The sequence below is a fragment of the Alligator sinensis genome, unplaced genomic scaffold (genome assembly GCF_000455745.1).
Source record: "Alligator sinensis unplaced genomic scaffold, ASM45574v1 scaffold587_1, whole genome shotgun sequence".
NCBI classification, from domain to species: domain Eukaryota; kingdom Metazoa; phylum Chordata; order Crocodylia; family Alligatoridae; genus Alligator; species Alligator sinensis.
The window spans coordinates 89,506-106,476 of record NW_005843366.1 but is presented as its reverse complement, the minus strand read 5'-3'; the positions used below and the strand labels follow the sequence as shown (position 1 = coordinate 106,476).

Below are 16,971 nucleotides of genomic sequence, written 5' to 3'. Positions count from 1 at the left end.
CAGGCGGCCCGCGTGGCCGTGGACGGGCACGTGCAGGTGAGCGCCCCCGGGGGGACTCGAACCCGCGCCCCGCGCCCTCCTGGGGCTCGCCTGCGGCTGAGCGACCCCTGGCCAAGCGTGCATCCTGCTAGCAACATGCATTGCTTCAGCTTGGGCCTCTGCAGGGGGAAAACCTGCCGAGTCGGGAGGTGCATGCGGTGTCAGGCCGGGGGAGAGTCCAGAGCCCAGCTAGGTCTGCGGACAGGCCGTAGCCTCGCGTAATATTTGTTGCTTCAACGCTCTGCAAACGTCCGTCAGTAAAGGGGTTCAGCTCACCGCTGCGCAGGAGCTGGTGTCAGGGAAAATCGCCTCCAATTCTTCGTTCAGCTCAGTATCGTGTGTTTCTGGATGTTGGCCCAGCAGCCAGAAGACTCCCCGAGCTCATCCACACGCTTTGGCCTCTCTTCTCATGCGTGCTTGTTGGGGTTTGTTTTATCCTGCAAGTACCTGGAGGTCCCAGCTTGAGTTTGGGGCCCCCTTGTGCTAATATGAGCATGCCTAGAAGTTACACCACTGTCGGCTTTGTCTGTCCATGTCCATCCCAGGGTAATTTTACCTGATACTAAAAGTCTGATACCTGCTCCCCTGCTTCCTAGGGGTGCGGCGCAGTAACAGCTACCTGCTGCGTCAGCTCTCCCCTGGGATAGCTGCAGGCCTGTCTGGCGTGCTACCATTGGTGTGCTTGTCCAGGCCCTCAATTAAATGCTTCAGCCTGGTCTCCACTGCGATTTTACATTGAGCTGGGTAATGCATACTAGTTTTCTCACTGTCAGACACTTCTTCAACGGGAAAGACTTAGTCCTAATCTAGATCATATCTAAACAGGCCTTCTTGCCTGAATTGTTGCAGCTCCCTTCATCCTTGTGCGGTGGAGGGGGGTGGATGCAAGACCTTTTTCTCTGTAGCAGTCTGTTACCAAATGCGGAGCTAACATCTGAGGTCAAAAAAAGTCTCTCCCTGTGTCTCCTCTTGTCTGTTTGTTCTTCTTTCTGACTTTAACCTTGTCCTCCCTTTGGAGGCGTGTGGCTTTGTTGTGCGTTGGCTGCGCTTGGCAAAGTGAGACGTGGCTGTGTTCATTTTGCTATGCTGTCCCTGGGACCACAGGGAATAAATATCCAGGCATGATCCGCTGGCCTGGGCTTCTCCCGAGGTGGATCTCAGTGGGGAAGGGGAGCCCCGAGGTAAAGTTGGCAGGCCCCAGTCTTATGCCATGTTCACAAAGTTTAACAAAAACTTCCTTACTGGCATTACTGACAAGTTAAACTTTTAACTCCTTGGGGGTGTGCTCTGCTGGCCCCTCTGCTCTTTTCCAGGCAGAACAACACAGACCCGGTTGGGAAGGCAGACTGAAGGCAGCTCCACGCAGTCCCTGCCAGCTTTGGTTGGATCATTGGGCACAGCAGGGCGGCTTGATGCACCATTTAACAGCAAAGAACCTTGCTATTACATTAAATAATGCATGTACATTAAATTGTATGCAAGGAATGAACCTATAAGGCCAAGATGAAACTTTAACGTCTTGTGATTTTGTTTTTTTTGGTAATGCTTTGCTTCTTAAGTGAATTTAAGCTGTGTATTTTCACCAAGGAATTTGCTTATGTACAAAATGCGCAGGTGTATGTATGCATGAGCCAGAGTTAATTCTCATCAAGTTTAGCTACCTAGTAAAGTGTCTCTACACTGCAAAGAATACAGCATTGTGGGTCCTGGTTGTGACGTAGCAGTGCCCGTTCACTGCACATTTATTTAATTAATAAGTTTCTGCATTAAAAGTCTAAATCAAGCAACAAATGATATTGTATTGAGATGGGGGAGAGATTTGCCATGTGTCAGTTGTTTAATTTAGGGGTATACTGTCCTGGTTTATAGTTTTACTTACCATGGGATAGAGAGAGCACGTGAAACAGCTATAAATTCCTGCAGTTTAGCTTCGACTTACTTAGGAATAGAGTAGACACATGAACTAGTTACTGTGGAGCAGTTAACTAATGCAGTAAGTCCTTCCTTCCTTCCAGCTTGTTATCACATATACGTGTGTGCCCGACCACAGTGTGGATAGCACACTGTGTGTTAATCATTGTCCTGAGCAGGCTCCCACCCTTGAGAGGGCAAGGCTTTGGAACAGTTTAAACATGGCTTGTGATGCAAGACTCATGCATTTTAAGTGCATGAGAAGGGCCCAGGGTGCACCGTATTTTCTACAGAGCAAGCAGGCTTTTCTTTTGATCTGCTCTTATCCTCCAGGGAGTGCTCTTGCAGTTTTTGCTTTGGATAACAGAGTTACTGCTACAGTGCTGTTCACTAACAATATTGTTCCTGGAAACGGTGCTTTACCATGTGGCTTCCTTGCAAAGTAGGCTTCTTTCATGGGGTGCTTGTTTGAACCTCCTCCTGTGCATACACTCTGATTCTCCTGCAAAATAATGGGCATCTGGAAGACCTGCAGTGTTTCTGCGGTGGGGGCGAGTGAAAAGATGCCTCCGTTCGAGTTTTCCAAGGAAGCAGTGAACTGCTCTCACCAGTAAACTGAGTTGCTGGTTTTAGGAGATGCTTTAGAAAAACTCAGTGTTGAACAGTGGACTGTTTAAGACAGGGGTGGGCAATTATTTCAGGCGGAGGGCCGCTTATTGAGTTTCGGCAAGCCATCGAGGGCTGCATGACAGGCAGCCCAGGGCAGATTAATATTAATTTTCTGTATTTTTTAGGGACCCTGTGGGCCGGATAGAAGGGCCTGGCAGGCCGCATCCAGCCCCCCTGGGCTGCATTTTGCCCACCCCTGGTTTAAGAGCAAGCCTGCATGAACGTGGAGTACCCACAAGTGTTGTAGGCAGCAGTTACAATAGACATCCTCAACCCTTCTGTATTCTGTGCTGTGATAAGCCTCTGGTCCAAGACAAATCCTATGTTCAGAGCTCACCATTTCATACCTAGGTCAAGCATTAGCCATGTTCTGAACTGGCCTAAATAGGACGCTTCTGATTTCTCTTAGAGGCCGTGGGCCTGATGATTACTTAGAAGTATGGATGCCTGAAAGTCCATTTGAAACCAATGGTAGCTGCATGTGCTCAGCGCCTTTGAAAAACAGACCGTAGCGAAATATAATTAGCACCAGCCCTTCGCAATATGGTAAGATACTTAGAATTGCAAAGCAGGCCATACCTCAAATATCAACTGGTTCATCTGCCCATAGGAGCAGTATTTTTCTTTCTGTATCTGAAACAAGCAGTCCAGTTGCATTGCTGAACCAGGTTCCTGGGTATATGTTCTTTGCTTTTGGTGACAGGCTGGGTGTTATAAAAACATTCTTCTGTTGTTTTTCCGATCTGCAGAACAATCAAGTCCTTGGAATTGGGAGTGGCTCGACCATTGTTCATGCTGTGCATCGACTAGGTATAGTACGAACCTTCACTTACTCTAGCATTAGTAATATCCTTTTATCTGGAAGCCCGTGGTAATAAAACCCAGATTTCGACAAGTGTAATTACTTGCTGTCTTCTCAACAAAGTGCTTTCTTGTGCTTGAGGCCGGCTGGTGTGTCTTACTTAAAGCTGAAGGTGGAAAACTGGCCTTTTATCTCAGTCTCATAGTAAGATCAATCCCGAGGCATTAAGCTGACATGTTACTCGACCTGGTGCTTTGTTAATTATGGTTAAGCATGGGTGTATCATCTGTCCTGCCCATGCAGCCAGACCGTGTGATCAATTAACCTGTGCCCAAGTTTGGAGTTAAAACCTCCCAAAGTTTACGTCTAGCTCTGCCACTGTGTGTGGCTTTGAATTACTCCCTTAGCTTTTCTGCTTCAGCTTTACCCATCTGGGCAATGTTGATGCTCCTCAGTTTCTTACTAGTGACATGGAGTGGCCTAATGAGGTAACTCATATCAGTGCTTTAAGGATTTGAAACAAGCCATCTGGTAATTTATATACCCTGCAGTTACACAGATTGCATCAGGTGTCAATTAGGACAAGGTTTTTCCCAGAAAGTGCCATGTCTTGGCCCAGTGCTATATCACAGAATGATAGAAAATGAGGGTTGGAAGGGACCTCAGGAGGTCACATCTAGTCCAACCCCCTGCTCAAAGCAGGACCAGCCCCAACTAGATCATCCCAGCCAAGGCTTTGTCTAGCCGGGTCTTAAAAACCTCCACCAACTCTGTCTAGGCAGGTCGTTCCAGTGCTTTACCACCCTCCTAGTGAGAGAGTTTTTCCCAATATCCAACCTAAACTTCCCTTGCTGCAACTTGAGACCATTGCTCCTTGTTCTGTCATCTGCCCCCACTGAGAACAGTCCAGCTCCAAGTGTTCTTGAAGGAAGGACATGCCAACAAAGTTTTCAGCTAAGTGCTGCTTTTATGGAGACCCTGGACAGTCAGTTCTGCTTAACTGTCTTCAGACACAAAACAGAACGACTTGTAGTTGGGAACTAGGACTGTCGGATAAAGAGAGTTGTTTGTAGAGGACTCCCTCTATTCAACATGGGCATTTAGGATATCCCGTCAGTCCAGTTCTCTGAGATCTTGCATGTGCCCTGACAACTTGCAGTGCTGTTGGTTGCACGCACCCTGGACTTTGTTTGCACCTATTTGGCTCTGGGGCATATGGTTTATATATTTGAATGCTTTACCTGCAAAATGTTTTTAGAACTGGAAGCTCTGCTTCCTGCTTTTGTTGCTGAAGACAGATTACTCTAATTCAAACATAAGCTAGGTCATTGATCCACAAATAAAGGGTTATTGGTTTTCCTGTTTGCATGTACCTTCCCACCTTCTGCCTGAGCAATGGGGCCCACAAAGCAGTGCTTTGCTGAATGACTGTAACAGTAGGATGAAAGCCTCCAGGCTACTTGACTTTTGCCACCAGAAAATCTTGCCAATGATCTTGAAATGCCAACCCCCTCCCTGGTTTCATAAGGTATCAGTGAACTGCCCTCACTCAGTCGGACCGTTGGATTTGCCTACGCTTGAATTCTGGGCAAAATATTATCAAGCAATTATCTTAATAGTAGACTTAATTTTTTGAAGTTAACCGGAGGAGGGAAACATTTCCTATCTCCTAAAGGCAATGCAGGATTTTGTTCCATTAACCATTCCTTGCCATGGATTTAAATGTTTTTATTATATATGACTAGGGTGCCCTGAAATGACGAACTAAGCAGCTGCTGTTACTTGCCAACAGCTCCTCTATTTACAAGGCAGGCAGTAGAATTGGTCTGATATGGGGTTTCATTCCTCGGGTGATGAGTTGTTCTTTGCTGACGGGACACAGCTCTTGCTATTTTACTGCTCTGAGATGAGATGGGTCATTAGCTGAGACAGTCTTTAGATATTGTCAATAAAAGCTATGGTGTACCCAGCACAGGGTGGCACTTGGAAGCAATTGGTGCCTGGGTTATTCCTTTGCAAGTAATTGTCAGGCTGGTCTTGAGTTAGTGTTTCTTAAAATGAAACCTTTTCCTTGATTGTGAATGTTTGTTGAGAAACCTGATGGGTCTGTCTGCTTCTTCCTACAGCTGAAAGAGTTCAGCAAGAAAACCTGAATGTTATTTGCGTCCCTACATCCTTTCAGGTAAAAGCACTTTCCTCCTTTGCAGCATATAAGACTCCCACATCTCCAGTTAGGTGGGAGGTGGTACCAGGGCATTTTCTGAATCAGATGATCCTGTGTCTTAGCTCATGAATAAAGCACAGCTTTGGCAGGTGATCATGTGAATGGCTAACCATGATGTACAGGTGGAGTGGTGCTTATTGTCACAAATCTCTTTTCATGGCAGAAACCTGTGCAGCTTTGGGGAGGTTTTTGTTTTAAGTTTCAAATATTTGTAATTCAAGGGTTGCCACGTAGATGGGAACACAGCAGGAGAGGCCCCTGTGTTCACAGGCAGTCATGAACCAAAGGACCCCCCCAAATCACCATACAGTCACTCCCCATTCCCCAAAACACCACCCGTGGGTCAGATGTGTGGCATGGGATCAGTCTACAGGCTGGATTGGGGTCATGGACTTCCCCCTTCCCAACTCCTTGCAAGTGCTGCATGTAGCACAGGTTGCAGACCGGCTAGAGTGGGCATCATATGCAGCACAGTCCTGGACTGGCCAGAGCAGGTTCTGGATCTGGCATGTGGGGGGCCTACAGATTCTGCCCTGCTCCCTTCCTGAGTGCCAAATCCAGTGTTTGCTCTGAGTATGGGACTGCACTGTGTTGTGGAAAAAACACGCTGTAGAATTTGGAATCAGGTCAGGTAGAAACTTTATTTCGATAGCTATCGGAGAGAGACCCTTACAGGAAGATTTCTGCTGTGGCCTCTCTACTTTTACATCCAGGGCAATTAACCTTTTATAGATTCAAGACAAAGGGTTGCCTAAACTAGCTTTTCCCGCCTTGGGGCTATCTGTCTTGTGTCCTTCAAGACAGTTTAATGGTCATCTTCCTCTTATCTAAGGAATTTCTCTCTCCCCACTTGAGGCCTTAGTTCCTCTCCCCCCCCCCCCCCCTTGAGGCCTTAGCCATCCTTTGCTTCCACAACTGCATATCACCTGCCCTAGACTGGCTGGAGTGGGTACTGTGTAGCTCGTGTCCCAGAGTGGACATTGGATTCAGCATGCAGTAGGGCATCCTGGACTGGCCCCACATGGCTGCTGTGTGCAGGGCAGATCCTGAAGCCGGCACCGCATGAGGCTCATGTCCTTGGCCCAGTGGAAAGGGCTGGTCTGGCGCACACCATGTGTGCATCAGCTCGAGACCCAGGGCCAGCACTGGGGTCTGGATGGTGTGGTTTCACAGGCTGTATTTTTGACACCTTTGCTCTATAACTTGCCCCAGTTAAAGTCAGGGAGACAAGGTCTTTGCAAATGCCTCACCACTGCAACAGCAGGGAAATAGTTGATATGTGTTCAGAAGATCCTAGAAAAAGGACTATGCCCTATGCTATGGAGGCAGGCAGTCTGTCCCTGCACCACCCGACACACCCACATAGTCTGTACCAACCTGATCCAGGGGAAGAATTTGGCAACCCCAAATTTGGCAACCAGTATGTCCCTGGGTGGAAGAGCAAGACCCTCTATTCAGCAGTGTTGCACAGAAGTACTGCAAATGTTGTTGCATTGGGAACCTTTCCTCTAGGTCAGGTCCTTATTGATTGTAGCAGGCTCTGGAGACCTAGATGCTGTAACAGTTGTCCTGCACAAGCCCAGGCTAGATCAAATACTCTCAGGAAGATGGAGGAGTGCATGTAGTTGGCTGGTGCGTGAAATTCCTCAGGAGAAATCGGCTTAATCTTTCTTTTGCTGTGCGGTCTTCTACAGGGAATATACGTCTGTCCAGCTGCATTACTAGGCTTTGTGTTTCAGAGCAAAGAGAAATTTGCTGCAAAAGCACAGAACTAATTGTAGTTGTTGTTGCTCTCTGTGCCTCAGTTTCCTTGCCAGTGAAAAAGAAATACAGTGTAGAATAGGCATAGCACTTCCCCTCCATCTCCTTTGTGTTATTGGGCATATCCCTGGTTCAGGAAGGGCGTGGGCTGTCAGCAGAATGTGTGGCCTTGTGGATAGGCTGCTGGGCTGGGAATAAGGAGATTTGTATTTTATTGCTGATTCTGCCATTGATCTGCTCTGTAACCACTTACAAGTCACTGCATCCCTTGCTGCCTGTCACCCCACCCTGTGCCTGCCTGTACGTTTAGTTTGCTTCTGGGGGGCAGAGACTATCTGGCTAGGCTTTTTTATTCAGTGTTTGGCACAGTGGGGGTACAATCTAGCTCCTGTAATATGAATAATGACAACATATAGAGAAATTGGTGATTTGCAGTTGCTACTAAATGCAGAAGGTAAGAATGAATTGAAAATATATTGGGTGCGACAGACAATGCAAGTGTGTTGCAAAAAATCAGGCTGGCATTGTTTTATTTTTAAATTGACAATGATTGTAATTTTTCTTAAAATGCTATCCTTGATATTTGTCTTCCCCATCTGTGAACTAATGGGAAAAAACAGGTAAAATGTTCCTGGTATCAGTCATACTATTTCTCAGCAGTGACAGTTCATTTAAAATGATTGCATGCAACTTTCTGCAGCTTCCGGATCTGAAGTGTAGCTTTGAGAGGTTGTGGTTTGTGTTTAACCTTGGAAGTTACAATGATGAAATTTTGGCTTTCTGTTTGCAAGGAGCAAGGGTCCCTCGCAGTCAAAAGAAACGTGTTTCTCCCTCTGCTGTTCTCAGTCTTCTCTTCCCTGGTCATGAGCCACATCAAACATTTGTAGCGTAATTTAGTGCCAACTATGTTCAGGGGAACAACTGGACTATGCAGCTGCTTTAAATAATGAGAATTGCAGGCTGTGTTTATTAGCTGGCCTCCTGACACAGGGGTTGCCCTGGAATAGAGTCAGGGCAATCAGCATGGGTTCACCAAAGGCAGGTCCTGCCTGACCAACCTGATTGCCTTTTATGACCAAGTAACTAAATCCTTGAATGATGGTGTTGCCGTGGACGTAGTCTTTCTAGACTTTAAGAAGGCCTTTGACACCGTCTCTCACCCCATCCTCATCAATAAATTAAGCGACTGTGGCATTGATGCCTACACAGTTGGATGGGTCAAAAATTGACTGATGGGACACACCCAGAGAGTAGTGGTGGACAGGTTGTACTCAACCTGGTGAGATGTGAGCAGTGGGGTACCCCAGGGCTTGGTCCTCGGGCCCACACTGTTTAACATCTTCATCAGCGACTTGGACGAGGGGGTGGAAAGCACGCTGTCCAAGTTTGCTGATGACACTAGGATGTGGGGCGAGGTGGACACGCTTGAAGGGAGAGAGAGGCTGCAACTAGATTTAGACAGGCTACAAAAGAGGGCAGATGGGAATAGGATGGGGTTCAACATAGACAAATGCAGGGTGCTGCACCTTGGGAGAAGGAATCCACAGCACACATACAGGCTGGGGAGTTCCCTTCTTGAAAGCACAGAGGTGGAAAGGGATCTTGGAGTCATTATTGACTCCAAGATGAACATGAGCCGCCAATGCCAGGCCGCAGCCAGCAAGGCCAGCCATACCTTGTCATGCATCCAAGGGTGCATCTCAAGCCAGTCCAGAGAGGTGATCCTCCCCCTCTATGCAACATTGGTCAGGCCACAGTTGGAGTACTGCGCCCAGTACTAGGCACACTTCAAAAGGGATGTGGCCAGCCTGGAGAGGGTTCAGAGGAGGGCCACCCGCTTGGTGAGAGGGCAGCAGAACAGGCCCTACGAGGAGATGCTGAGGGACCTGAACCTGTTCAGCCTCAGCAAGAGGAGGCTGAGGGGGGACCTGGTGGCTGCCTACAAGCTCATCAGGGGAGATCAAGAGCAGATAGGCAGAGCCCTTTTCTCCCCAGCACCACCTGGGGTGACGAGGAACAATGGTCATAAGCTGATGGAGAATAGGTTTAGGTTAGAGATCAGAAGGCAATATTTTACAGTTAGGGTGGCCAAAATCTGGAACCAACTTCCCAGGGAAGTGGTCCTCGCCCCTACCTTGGGCAAATTCAAGAGGAGGTTGGACGATCACCTGTCTGGGGTCTTGTGAACCCAGCATTCATTCCTGCCTGTGGCAAGGGGTCAGGATAGACAATCTGGTCAGGTCCCTCCTGACCCTAGGTACTATGGAAGTCATTCCTCTGTTCCACTTGAACAGGAGCTGGTTCGCTTAGTTCAGTCCTGCAGCTTGGCAGAGCGTTTTGAAGTAAGAGGCTTTGTCTGCTAATGTGGGCTCTTCTTTTTACTGGGTTCACATGGCAGGTGATACATTTGTAGTGTTAAAAAGATCTGGGGACAGGTTCTGGGATTAGAGTCCAGAGACTTGTGTTTGGTGCCAAGCTCTGCCACTGAGCTGCTGGGTGACCTGGGGCAAGTCATGTCACTCCTCTGTGCCTCTTTCCCCACCCTTTGCCTTTCAACCGAGGCCTCTAAATGTTAACTAAGCGTTAGGGTTTCGTTTATAAATACAGAACTTGTACTTCTGTTTCCAGACTAGAAGTCAAACGAAAGAAGATGGCTTGAGTGAAGAAATGAAGAAAAAGGAAGGGATGCAACTGCTTCCTGCCTGCCCTCCTTCCCTCTTCCATCTCCCTCCAATTCCCCCCCCCCCCCCCCCCCGGCCCCCCCTCCCCCCCCCCCTGCCTCTGGCTTCCTTGCCTCTGGGGGCAGGAATCCCTCTGCACCTGTTCCTAAAAACGATTGCTCCAGGATGATGTCCGACTCCAGCCGCATTGCATGGGAGGCGGTGGGGGGTGTAACTCACAGGAGAGAGGTTGAACAGGAGAGTATATGGCTGCATAGATAGAGCTAAACTCATCTTTTAGAGAATTATCACATTTTGATTATTAGGAGCTGGATTCATTTTGCTCAGTAGACCGGACAGCGTGCTGACTCTTGCCTGCATTTTGGGTTGGTGACAAGGTGGATGTCAAATCTCTCATTGGCTTTGTGGTTTGAAACTTTCTAGAGGCAAGTGAAAAGATACTCTGCTGTCTAGCAAGTTTCTCAGTCCTGTACACCTGTGCAAAGTGAGTGTTAGGCTCCAGATCCGACAGCAACACCTCCTTCCCACTTTGCACATTATAAAGGGCTGCTTGAGGTCCCAGGCAAAGGAGTGTTGGTGTCGGTGGGCCCAATTCACTCCCCTTCTCCAACACTGGTTTAAGTCACGTAACAGCTGTTAACACCTGTTGGAGTTAGCACCTGTTGGAACAAGACAGAGACTGGGCTGAATGTATCTGCCACTTTGCTCTAGAGGTGTGTATGTGTGTGTTGATCAACTAGGTATCCACTGAGAGCTTATAACTTAGCAACTGGACTGTTTCCTGGCAACAATCTGTAGGTCTCCATCTACTGAGAGCTGCTCTGGGCTTCCACCTAATTAAACAGCTGCAGAGCCAGGCCAGCGGTGAGACTGCAGCTGTTGGGTAGTTTCGTTTGGTTTTGCGGCACATCAGGAAGCTTCTTGTGGTACCTGCAGGGAAAGTCTTTTCATTCGGATCCTCTAGATTTGAGCAAGCGCCATGCGGTTACAGCTGCTTTTCCTCTTACTCATGCATTTGTTTACTGACGCTACAAACCCATGTTGTTTGAAACAGCTTCCCCATCCCATCATCGGGAGTACAGCGCTGTAGCATTGGAGACTTGCCTGTGTGGCAGATAGTCAGCTGATGGGAATTGATGTCACTCCATTGACTTAAATGGCTCTGTGCTGACTCAAAGCCTGCCCAGGTCTGATCTAGAATGGAGTGGAAAGCAAACACCACTGCCCTAGAAAAGATTCAAGTCACCTCTCATTGTACGTGAACCAGCCTTTTCACAACTACAGTACAAGAGAAAATAATCAAGAGACCTAACTTGTCAGCAGCAGCTTGTAAATCAGGGACCAGATTATTCTGCAGTGTCACATCCTTGTTTTATAGCATGCCCAAAAGTGGTGCAAGAACTTTTGACTTGAACAGAGTTAACAGTAAGAGTGAATTTGTTTTGGGTAATGCAAGTTATTTAGGGCAGTGATTCTCAGCTGCAGCACTGTGGGGTATTGTGGGATCCTTTTAAGGGTGTTGCACAATTTTTCGTAGAAAATTAGGGTTGGAAGGGACCTCAGGAGGTCATCTAGTCCAACCCTCCCCTGCTCAAAGCAGGACCACCGCAACTAGCTCATTCCAGCTAGGACTTTGTTGAGCTGGGCCTTAAAAACCGTCCAAGAATGGAGATTACACCACTTGTCCAGGTAACCTGTTCCAGTGCTTCCCCACCCTCCAAGTGAGAGAGTTTTTCTTAATATCCAACCTAAATTTCCTTTGCTGCAACTTGAAGCCATTGCTCCTTGTTCTGCCATTTGTCATATTTGCACTGTTAGGTGTGCAAACACCTACATGTGATTCACAAGAATAAACATAGAGATTTCAAACAGGAGTCATAGCTTAAAAAATATTCTGACTTGTTGTGGTTGTTCTGAGTCCTTTGCAATGGAAGAATTACTCTATTATTTATTGTAGTAAAAAAAAATGAGTGAAATTGCATTTTTGAACTGGGGTGCTGCTAAATTCAAAAAACAGTTATGGATGGGTGTCTGGAGTCTAAAAAGTTTGAGATCTACTTAAAGACAATAACAGACTCAATATTTTAGAGGGGGCAAGAAACCATTGTCAGAGGGTGGATAGGAGCCCTGCTGCAGGGAATAACAAAATCTAGTGAGCTTTTTAATGTGTGTCAAGGAACCTTTTGTTTTATCCTTTGCAGTTTCTGTGCTAAAAGGGAAAATTTTCCATATGGTAACAAAAGGTACTTCCTAACTATTAAGTATTTGTGTGGGGTGGCTATCACTACCCTCCTGTTACCAAGAAGAGGTGAGTGAAGCTGAGCGAGTATGTGACTTGTCCAGGGTAGCACAGCTAGTTGGTGGAAGACTCCAGGATGGAGCCTAGGAGCTTAGTTTCTTCCCTTGACCTTGGAGAAGAAAGAGACTCTCCCATCTGCCCTTTTCCCCAGAAAGCCAGTAGAAACTATGGTTGTGCGGTCAAGAGTAGGACCCAGGAGTCCAAACACAGTCTCTCTATAGACAGGACCACCTGAATTCAGAGTAGTGGTGGGAACACTGCAACTCTGCCTAGGGAAGGCATGGCCTTGCTGTGCTGCTCCTGCTTCAGGACGGTGTGCTATGGGGAGAGGGAATTCTCCGTGGAGTTGGAAGAACAACAGCACAAAGCTGATCTGTGCCCTTGGTGCAGGTCCTAGGAGAGAGCATGCATATGGAGGTAAACAGCACTTGTTCTGTCTTCCCTGTCTAGGCACGGCAGTTGATCCTGCAGAATGGTTTAATCCTAAGTGACCTGGACAGACACCCAGAGGTAAGGGAACTGTAGAAATGAGATCTCATCTCTATCTGACTGGCCTCCAGTGACAATGTTTTGGAGTATGCAGGGCCAGGATGGTATATTGGGACAAAGCACCCTCCTTTGTCCCACAGGGACAAGAGCTTGGGCTGTGATTGAAGGCCCAATACAAAGAAATGGGTTTTCCTTAATCCTAGTTTGCTCGCATCTCTGAACCTTGCCCCATCTGACGGCCCTTGAGCACAGACAGATGGAGTAGGTGGAGGTGTGCAGTCTGGGAGCAGGCTTGGCTCTCTGAGTGGCAGGAAGCGTGCGCTGGCTGAGTCCAGCCAGTCTGTTCCTTCCCCCCAGTTTCACAAGCCTTATATAAAGGTGATGCTCCATGTAGGACTTTGGCCAGGGTTTTGGATTAGCAGCTCATCCCGTGACGGCTCTTCAGTGGCAGGTAGGAGTTTCAGTGGCCCATCTCCAAATCCTGATATATCTTCCACCACCAAACCCTATGCCCTGTGACTGTGCCATTGGTGCAGTTCTGAGCAGGAAGGAAAAATGCCACCTGCAGAATTGCCACCCCCTTTCTATAGTGGTCCCTGGATTATTTCCCCTTGGAGACTTCCCCTCAGGTGCTGACCCAGCCTGACCAGTGTTCAGATTGAAGAGGATGAGTTGCTCGAGGTGGTCTGTTTGGGAGTGGAAGAGATTACAGATGGACTTCAAGATGGGTTTTCTGTGGGTGCATGTCTGTGTAATTACATACCCAGACGCTTGTATCAAGATGCCTTGTATTCAGTTGCACTGTTGTTCCCAAAGCCAGTTCTCGAAGCACTGCCTAAACATCTGGAAAGCAGCAATGGGTGTGTGGGTTTGGGTTATGAAGACACTGGCATGTGGGGTGCTGTGTCTGACCACCTGTCTCAGTTGGACCCTTCCCATATGGCAAGATGTGAGCACCTCATAGCCGGCGTGTGCTCTGTGACTCCCTGCACAGCTGCACAAACAGCAGGTGCCTGCTTTGTGCCAGCTCTTGAGAAGGCCTGATTTATTCCCCAAAGTTTTCAAGCCACATTCTCTCTTCTTGCAGCTTGACGTTGCCATCGATGGAGCTGATGAAGTGGACTCTGACCTCAATCTTATCAAAGGTGGTGGGTAAGCAAAGCCATCCAGCATGTGGACAGAGCAATAATGAAATCCAGTGTTTCAAGGAATATAATTCTCATATTGGAAAGGGGTCTGGTGTGGCTTAAATTGAAACTGGCCTGCTGTGCAAGGGGCCGTGTGAAAATTAGGTTCCTGCCCACGGAGCTGAGAATCAAAATAGACAAGGTGGACACAAAACGTGGGGCAAGGAGTAGGGCTGGTGTCCAGCAATACTGGCAGAAATTGCTATGGGTGGTGGCTTGCTTGCAGTTAGTGGGGATATCTCACTCAATGCAGGGCCATTGGGAATAAGTTCACTGTGAATTCCCTGCTCGTGCAGGGTCTCGGGCTCATAGGCCTGGTTATCCCTGTGGCAGGTTTAGCCACGGAGGTTTCTCTGTCCTATTCCAGTATTGCTTCTTACCCAACACCTGCAGACAAACTACAAAATGAGGAAAGAACAGTCTTCTGTCGGTGGTGTCTTTGCCCCAGCACGAATTGACAGAGACTGTCTCCTATGTTGGAAATAAGCTATGAGCCTCCACCTTCCCCCCACACCTCATGATACAGGGCTGTTGGTCTGCTAACTTTCAGAAGCACTTGAACTTGCATTGGATCAAAGAGCTTAATTCATCTTGTCTCATATTCTGGGGAGCCTTCTTTTTATCAGCCATCCAGCCACGACAAGGTCCAATTGAATGCGTTTGTTTTCTCACTTTGGTTTCAGAGGCTGTCTGACACAGGAGAAGATTGTTGCGGGCTATGCCAAATGCTTCATTGTTATTGCAGACTACAGGTGAAATGTGCTGGATTTTATCCCTACAAGGTGGAGACAGAGGGTCAAGTTCAGCCATAGTCGAATTCAGTGAGCCTGTTTGTTGAGTAGTCGCATGGTTCTGCTTCTGTGGTCATTGGGAGGTTGCCCCTTGACTTCAGTGGGCTGAACACATTGTGAGTTGAATTTGGCTCAGGTTTTAATTACAAAACTCCAGAACCACCAAATTATTCAGCACTCTTGTCTCAAAATTCACCATCCCCCATGTCTTTGCAAGTTGATCTAGATGGCTGATGTGCCCTTTTTTCTGACATGGCTATTTCATTATAAAATAGGTTATTGCCTTTCATTGCCCTCTTCTGCTTAAATCTGTAGGACCCTCAAAAATTAAGCAGAGATCTCTTTGCCCAAGTATTTCAAACTGGTGGCTTTATGAGGACTTAGCTGAGCTGGCCCTGCCCACATGGATTTCATCCAGAGGAACTGCCTTACTGTGTTAATGTGTAGTGAAACCCAGTCTGACATTAAATATATGACGATGGACTAATCCTGCGTCCAACTGTCTCCACCTAGAAAAGATTCCAAGAACCTTGGAGAGCGGTGGAAGAAGGGAATCCCCATCGAAGTCATCCCGATGGCCTATGTGCCAGTCACCAGGGCCCTGGAAAAGAAGTTTGGTGGTGTTGCTGAGCTGAGGATGGCAGTTAGCAAAGCAGTAAGTATAGACAAAAGTCTCTCTCCAGCTGCTCTCCCAGCAGTGAGTTTGTTCTGGGTGTGGTGAAACAGGAGCATAGGGCTGGAAGGGACATCCTGGGTCATCAGGTGCAGTCCCATATGTTCGTAGTGCTTAAGATGCCAAAAGGTAGCTTCTTCTTTTCTGTGAGGGCTGGGTGGATGGGTGTGTGTGTGTGTACACGCATATGCCTACGTGTGGATTCATGCCCTATTCTAGGCGTGTTTGGATTCACCACCCTTCCTAGGCACAGTAAGGTCTGGTTTATCTACAGTATCTGTGAGAAACATGGCTGGGGGAAGTAATCTTCACAATCTGTGTGTCCCTTTGGAAACCAGTGACTTCTCACAGTTATTTCAAAGCAGTGTATTGAGAAGGAGTGTGAAGCATTCTGTAACAATCAACCTTTTTATTTTTTGCTAAGATATTAAATCTACTGCAATGTTCAGACAGTTTTCAGTTGCCTAAACTTCATGCTGAATATCTCTAAGAGTAACATAACATTGCAAAACCCTTATCCAGAGCTGTCCTTGAACGATTCACCCAGTGCTCTATAGTTACTTTTTTCAGACCATCCAGTGTCTTGGTATAGCCACATTTTCCTGCAATACAAATGGTCCTTTCCATATAGTACAATAACCCTTTAGAAATGGTCCGATACAGATTTTACCTTATGACTTCCCTTTGCTCATGTACCCATGGTTAAATTTTCATACCACTCTTCACAAAACATGCTGAGTGCTAGATTTTTCTTTTAATATTCAGGTATCCTGGCAAGACATCAATTAAAGTAAATATTCAGGTCTATAGGACTCTTATCCATAAGGAGTTGCACAGCTTTTCTCTGTAACAGGTACACGTTGTGGCTTTCTCAGAATCGGTAGCAATCTGAGGGAGAGCAGTACTCTGGGAATACTAGACTCATTTTTATCCCTTCAGTTTTAGGAACTTGGGGAGGACTTTACGGCCATGGCTTCCTGCCATATGTAATCTCTTTTTCCAAGTGGCTGGGAGCCAGAACCTTTTGAGTTTCTATGCTGACTGTGGTAGTGATTCAACTATTCAATCCTAAGAAAATCTTTTATCTTCTTTGTGACTTAACTGCCTTATCAATTAAATACCTACCCCTATTTCTCAGGCATTTTGTCAGAATTAGGGTATGTCTATACTGGACAAGAAAGGTGACACCAAAGACCTGTTCTTGACTAGAGTCAGCAGTTCAGGTTCAACCCCAGACTTCCCTGGGTTTGAATTTGAGCTGCTAACACCAATCAAAATCCAGACTGGCTTGTTCTTGCTGCTGCTGTGTTACGTGAGTTGAGTGACTTGGGTTAACAGGCTTTTTCCCCTGCAGTGTAGACATACCTCCTCAGATAATAACTGAGGATTGAAAGGAGCAAGGTGTTGCCTAACAAAGTGCTCTGTTCATCCTTTGGCCCAAGCAG

At 47.2% G+C, this 16,971-nt stretch overlaps 1 protein-coding gene across 1 annotated transcript in view; it reads left to right on the top strand.

Moving 5' to 3' along the window:
* RPIA (ribose 5-phosphate isomerase A) overlaps nt 1-16,971 on the top strand; it is a 32,590-nt gene that overhangs the window by 3,878 nt on the left and 11,741 nt on the right. Inside the window, exons 2-8 of the mRNA XM_006038491.2 lie at nt 4-36; nt 3,369-3,429; nt 5,548-5,603; nt 12,837-12,896; nt 13,963-14,027; nt 14,746-14,814; nt 15,367-15,508. Of these exons, the coding sequence (XP_006038553.1) occupies nt 4-36; nt 3,369-3,429; nt 5,548-5,603; nt 12,837-12,896; nt 13,963-14,027; nt 14,746-14,814; nt 15,367-15,508 (486 nt within the window). The remainder of the gene's footprint in view (nt 1-3; nt 37-3,368; nt 3,430-5,547; nt 5,604-12,836; nt 12,897-13,962; nt 14,028-14,745; nt 14,815-15,366; nt 15,509-16,971) is intronic.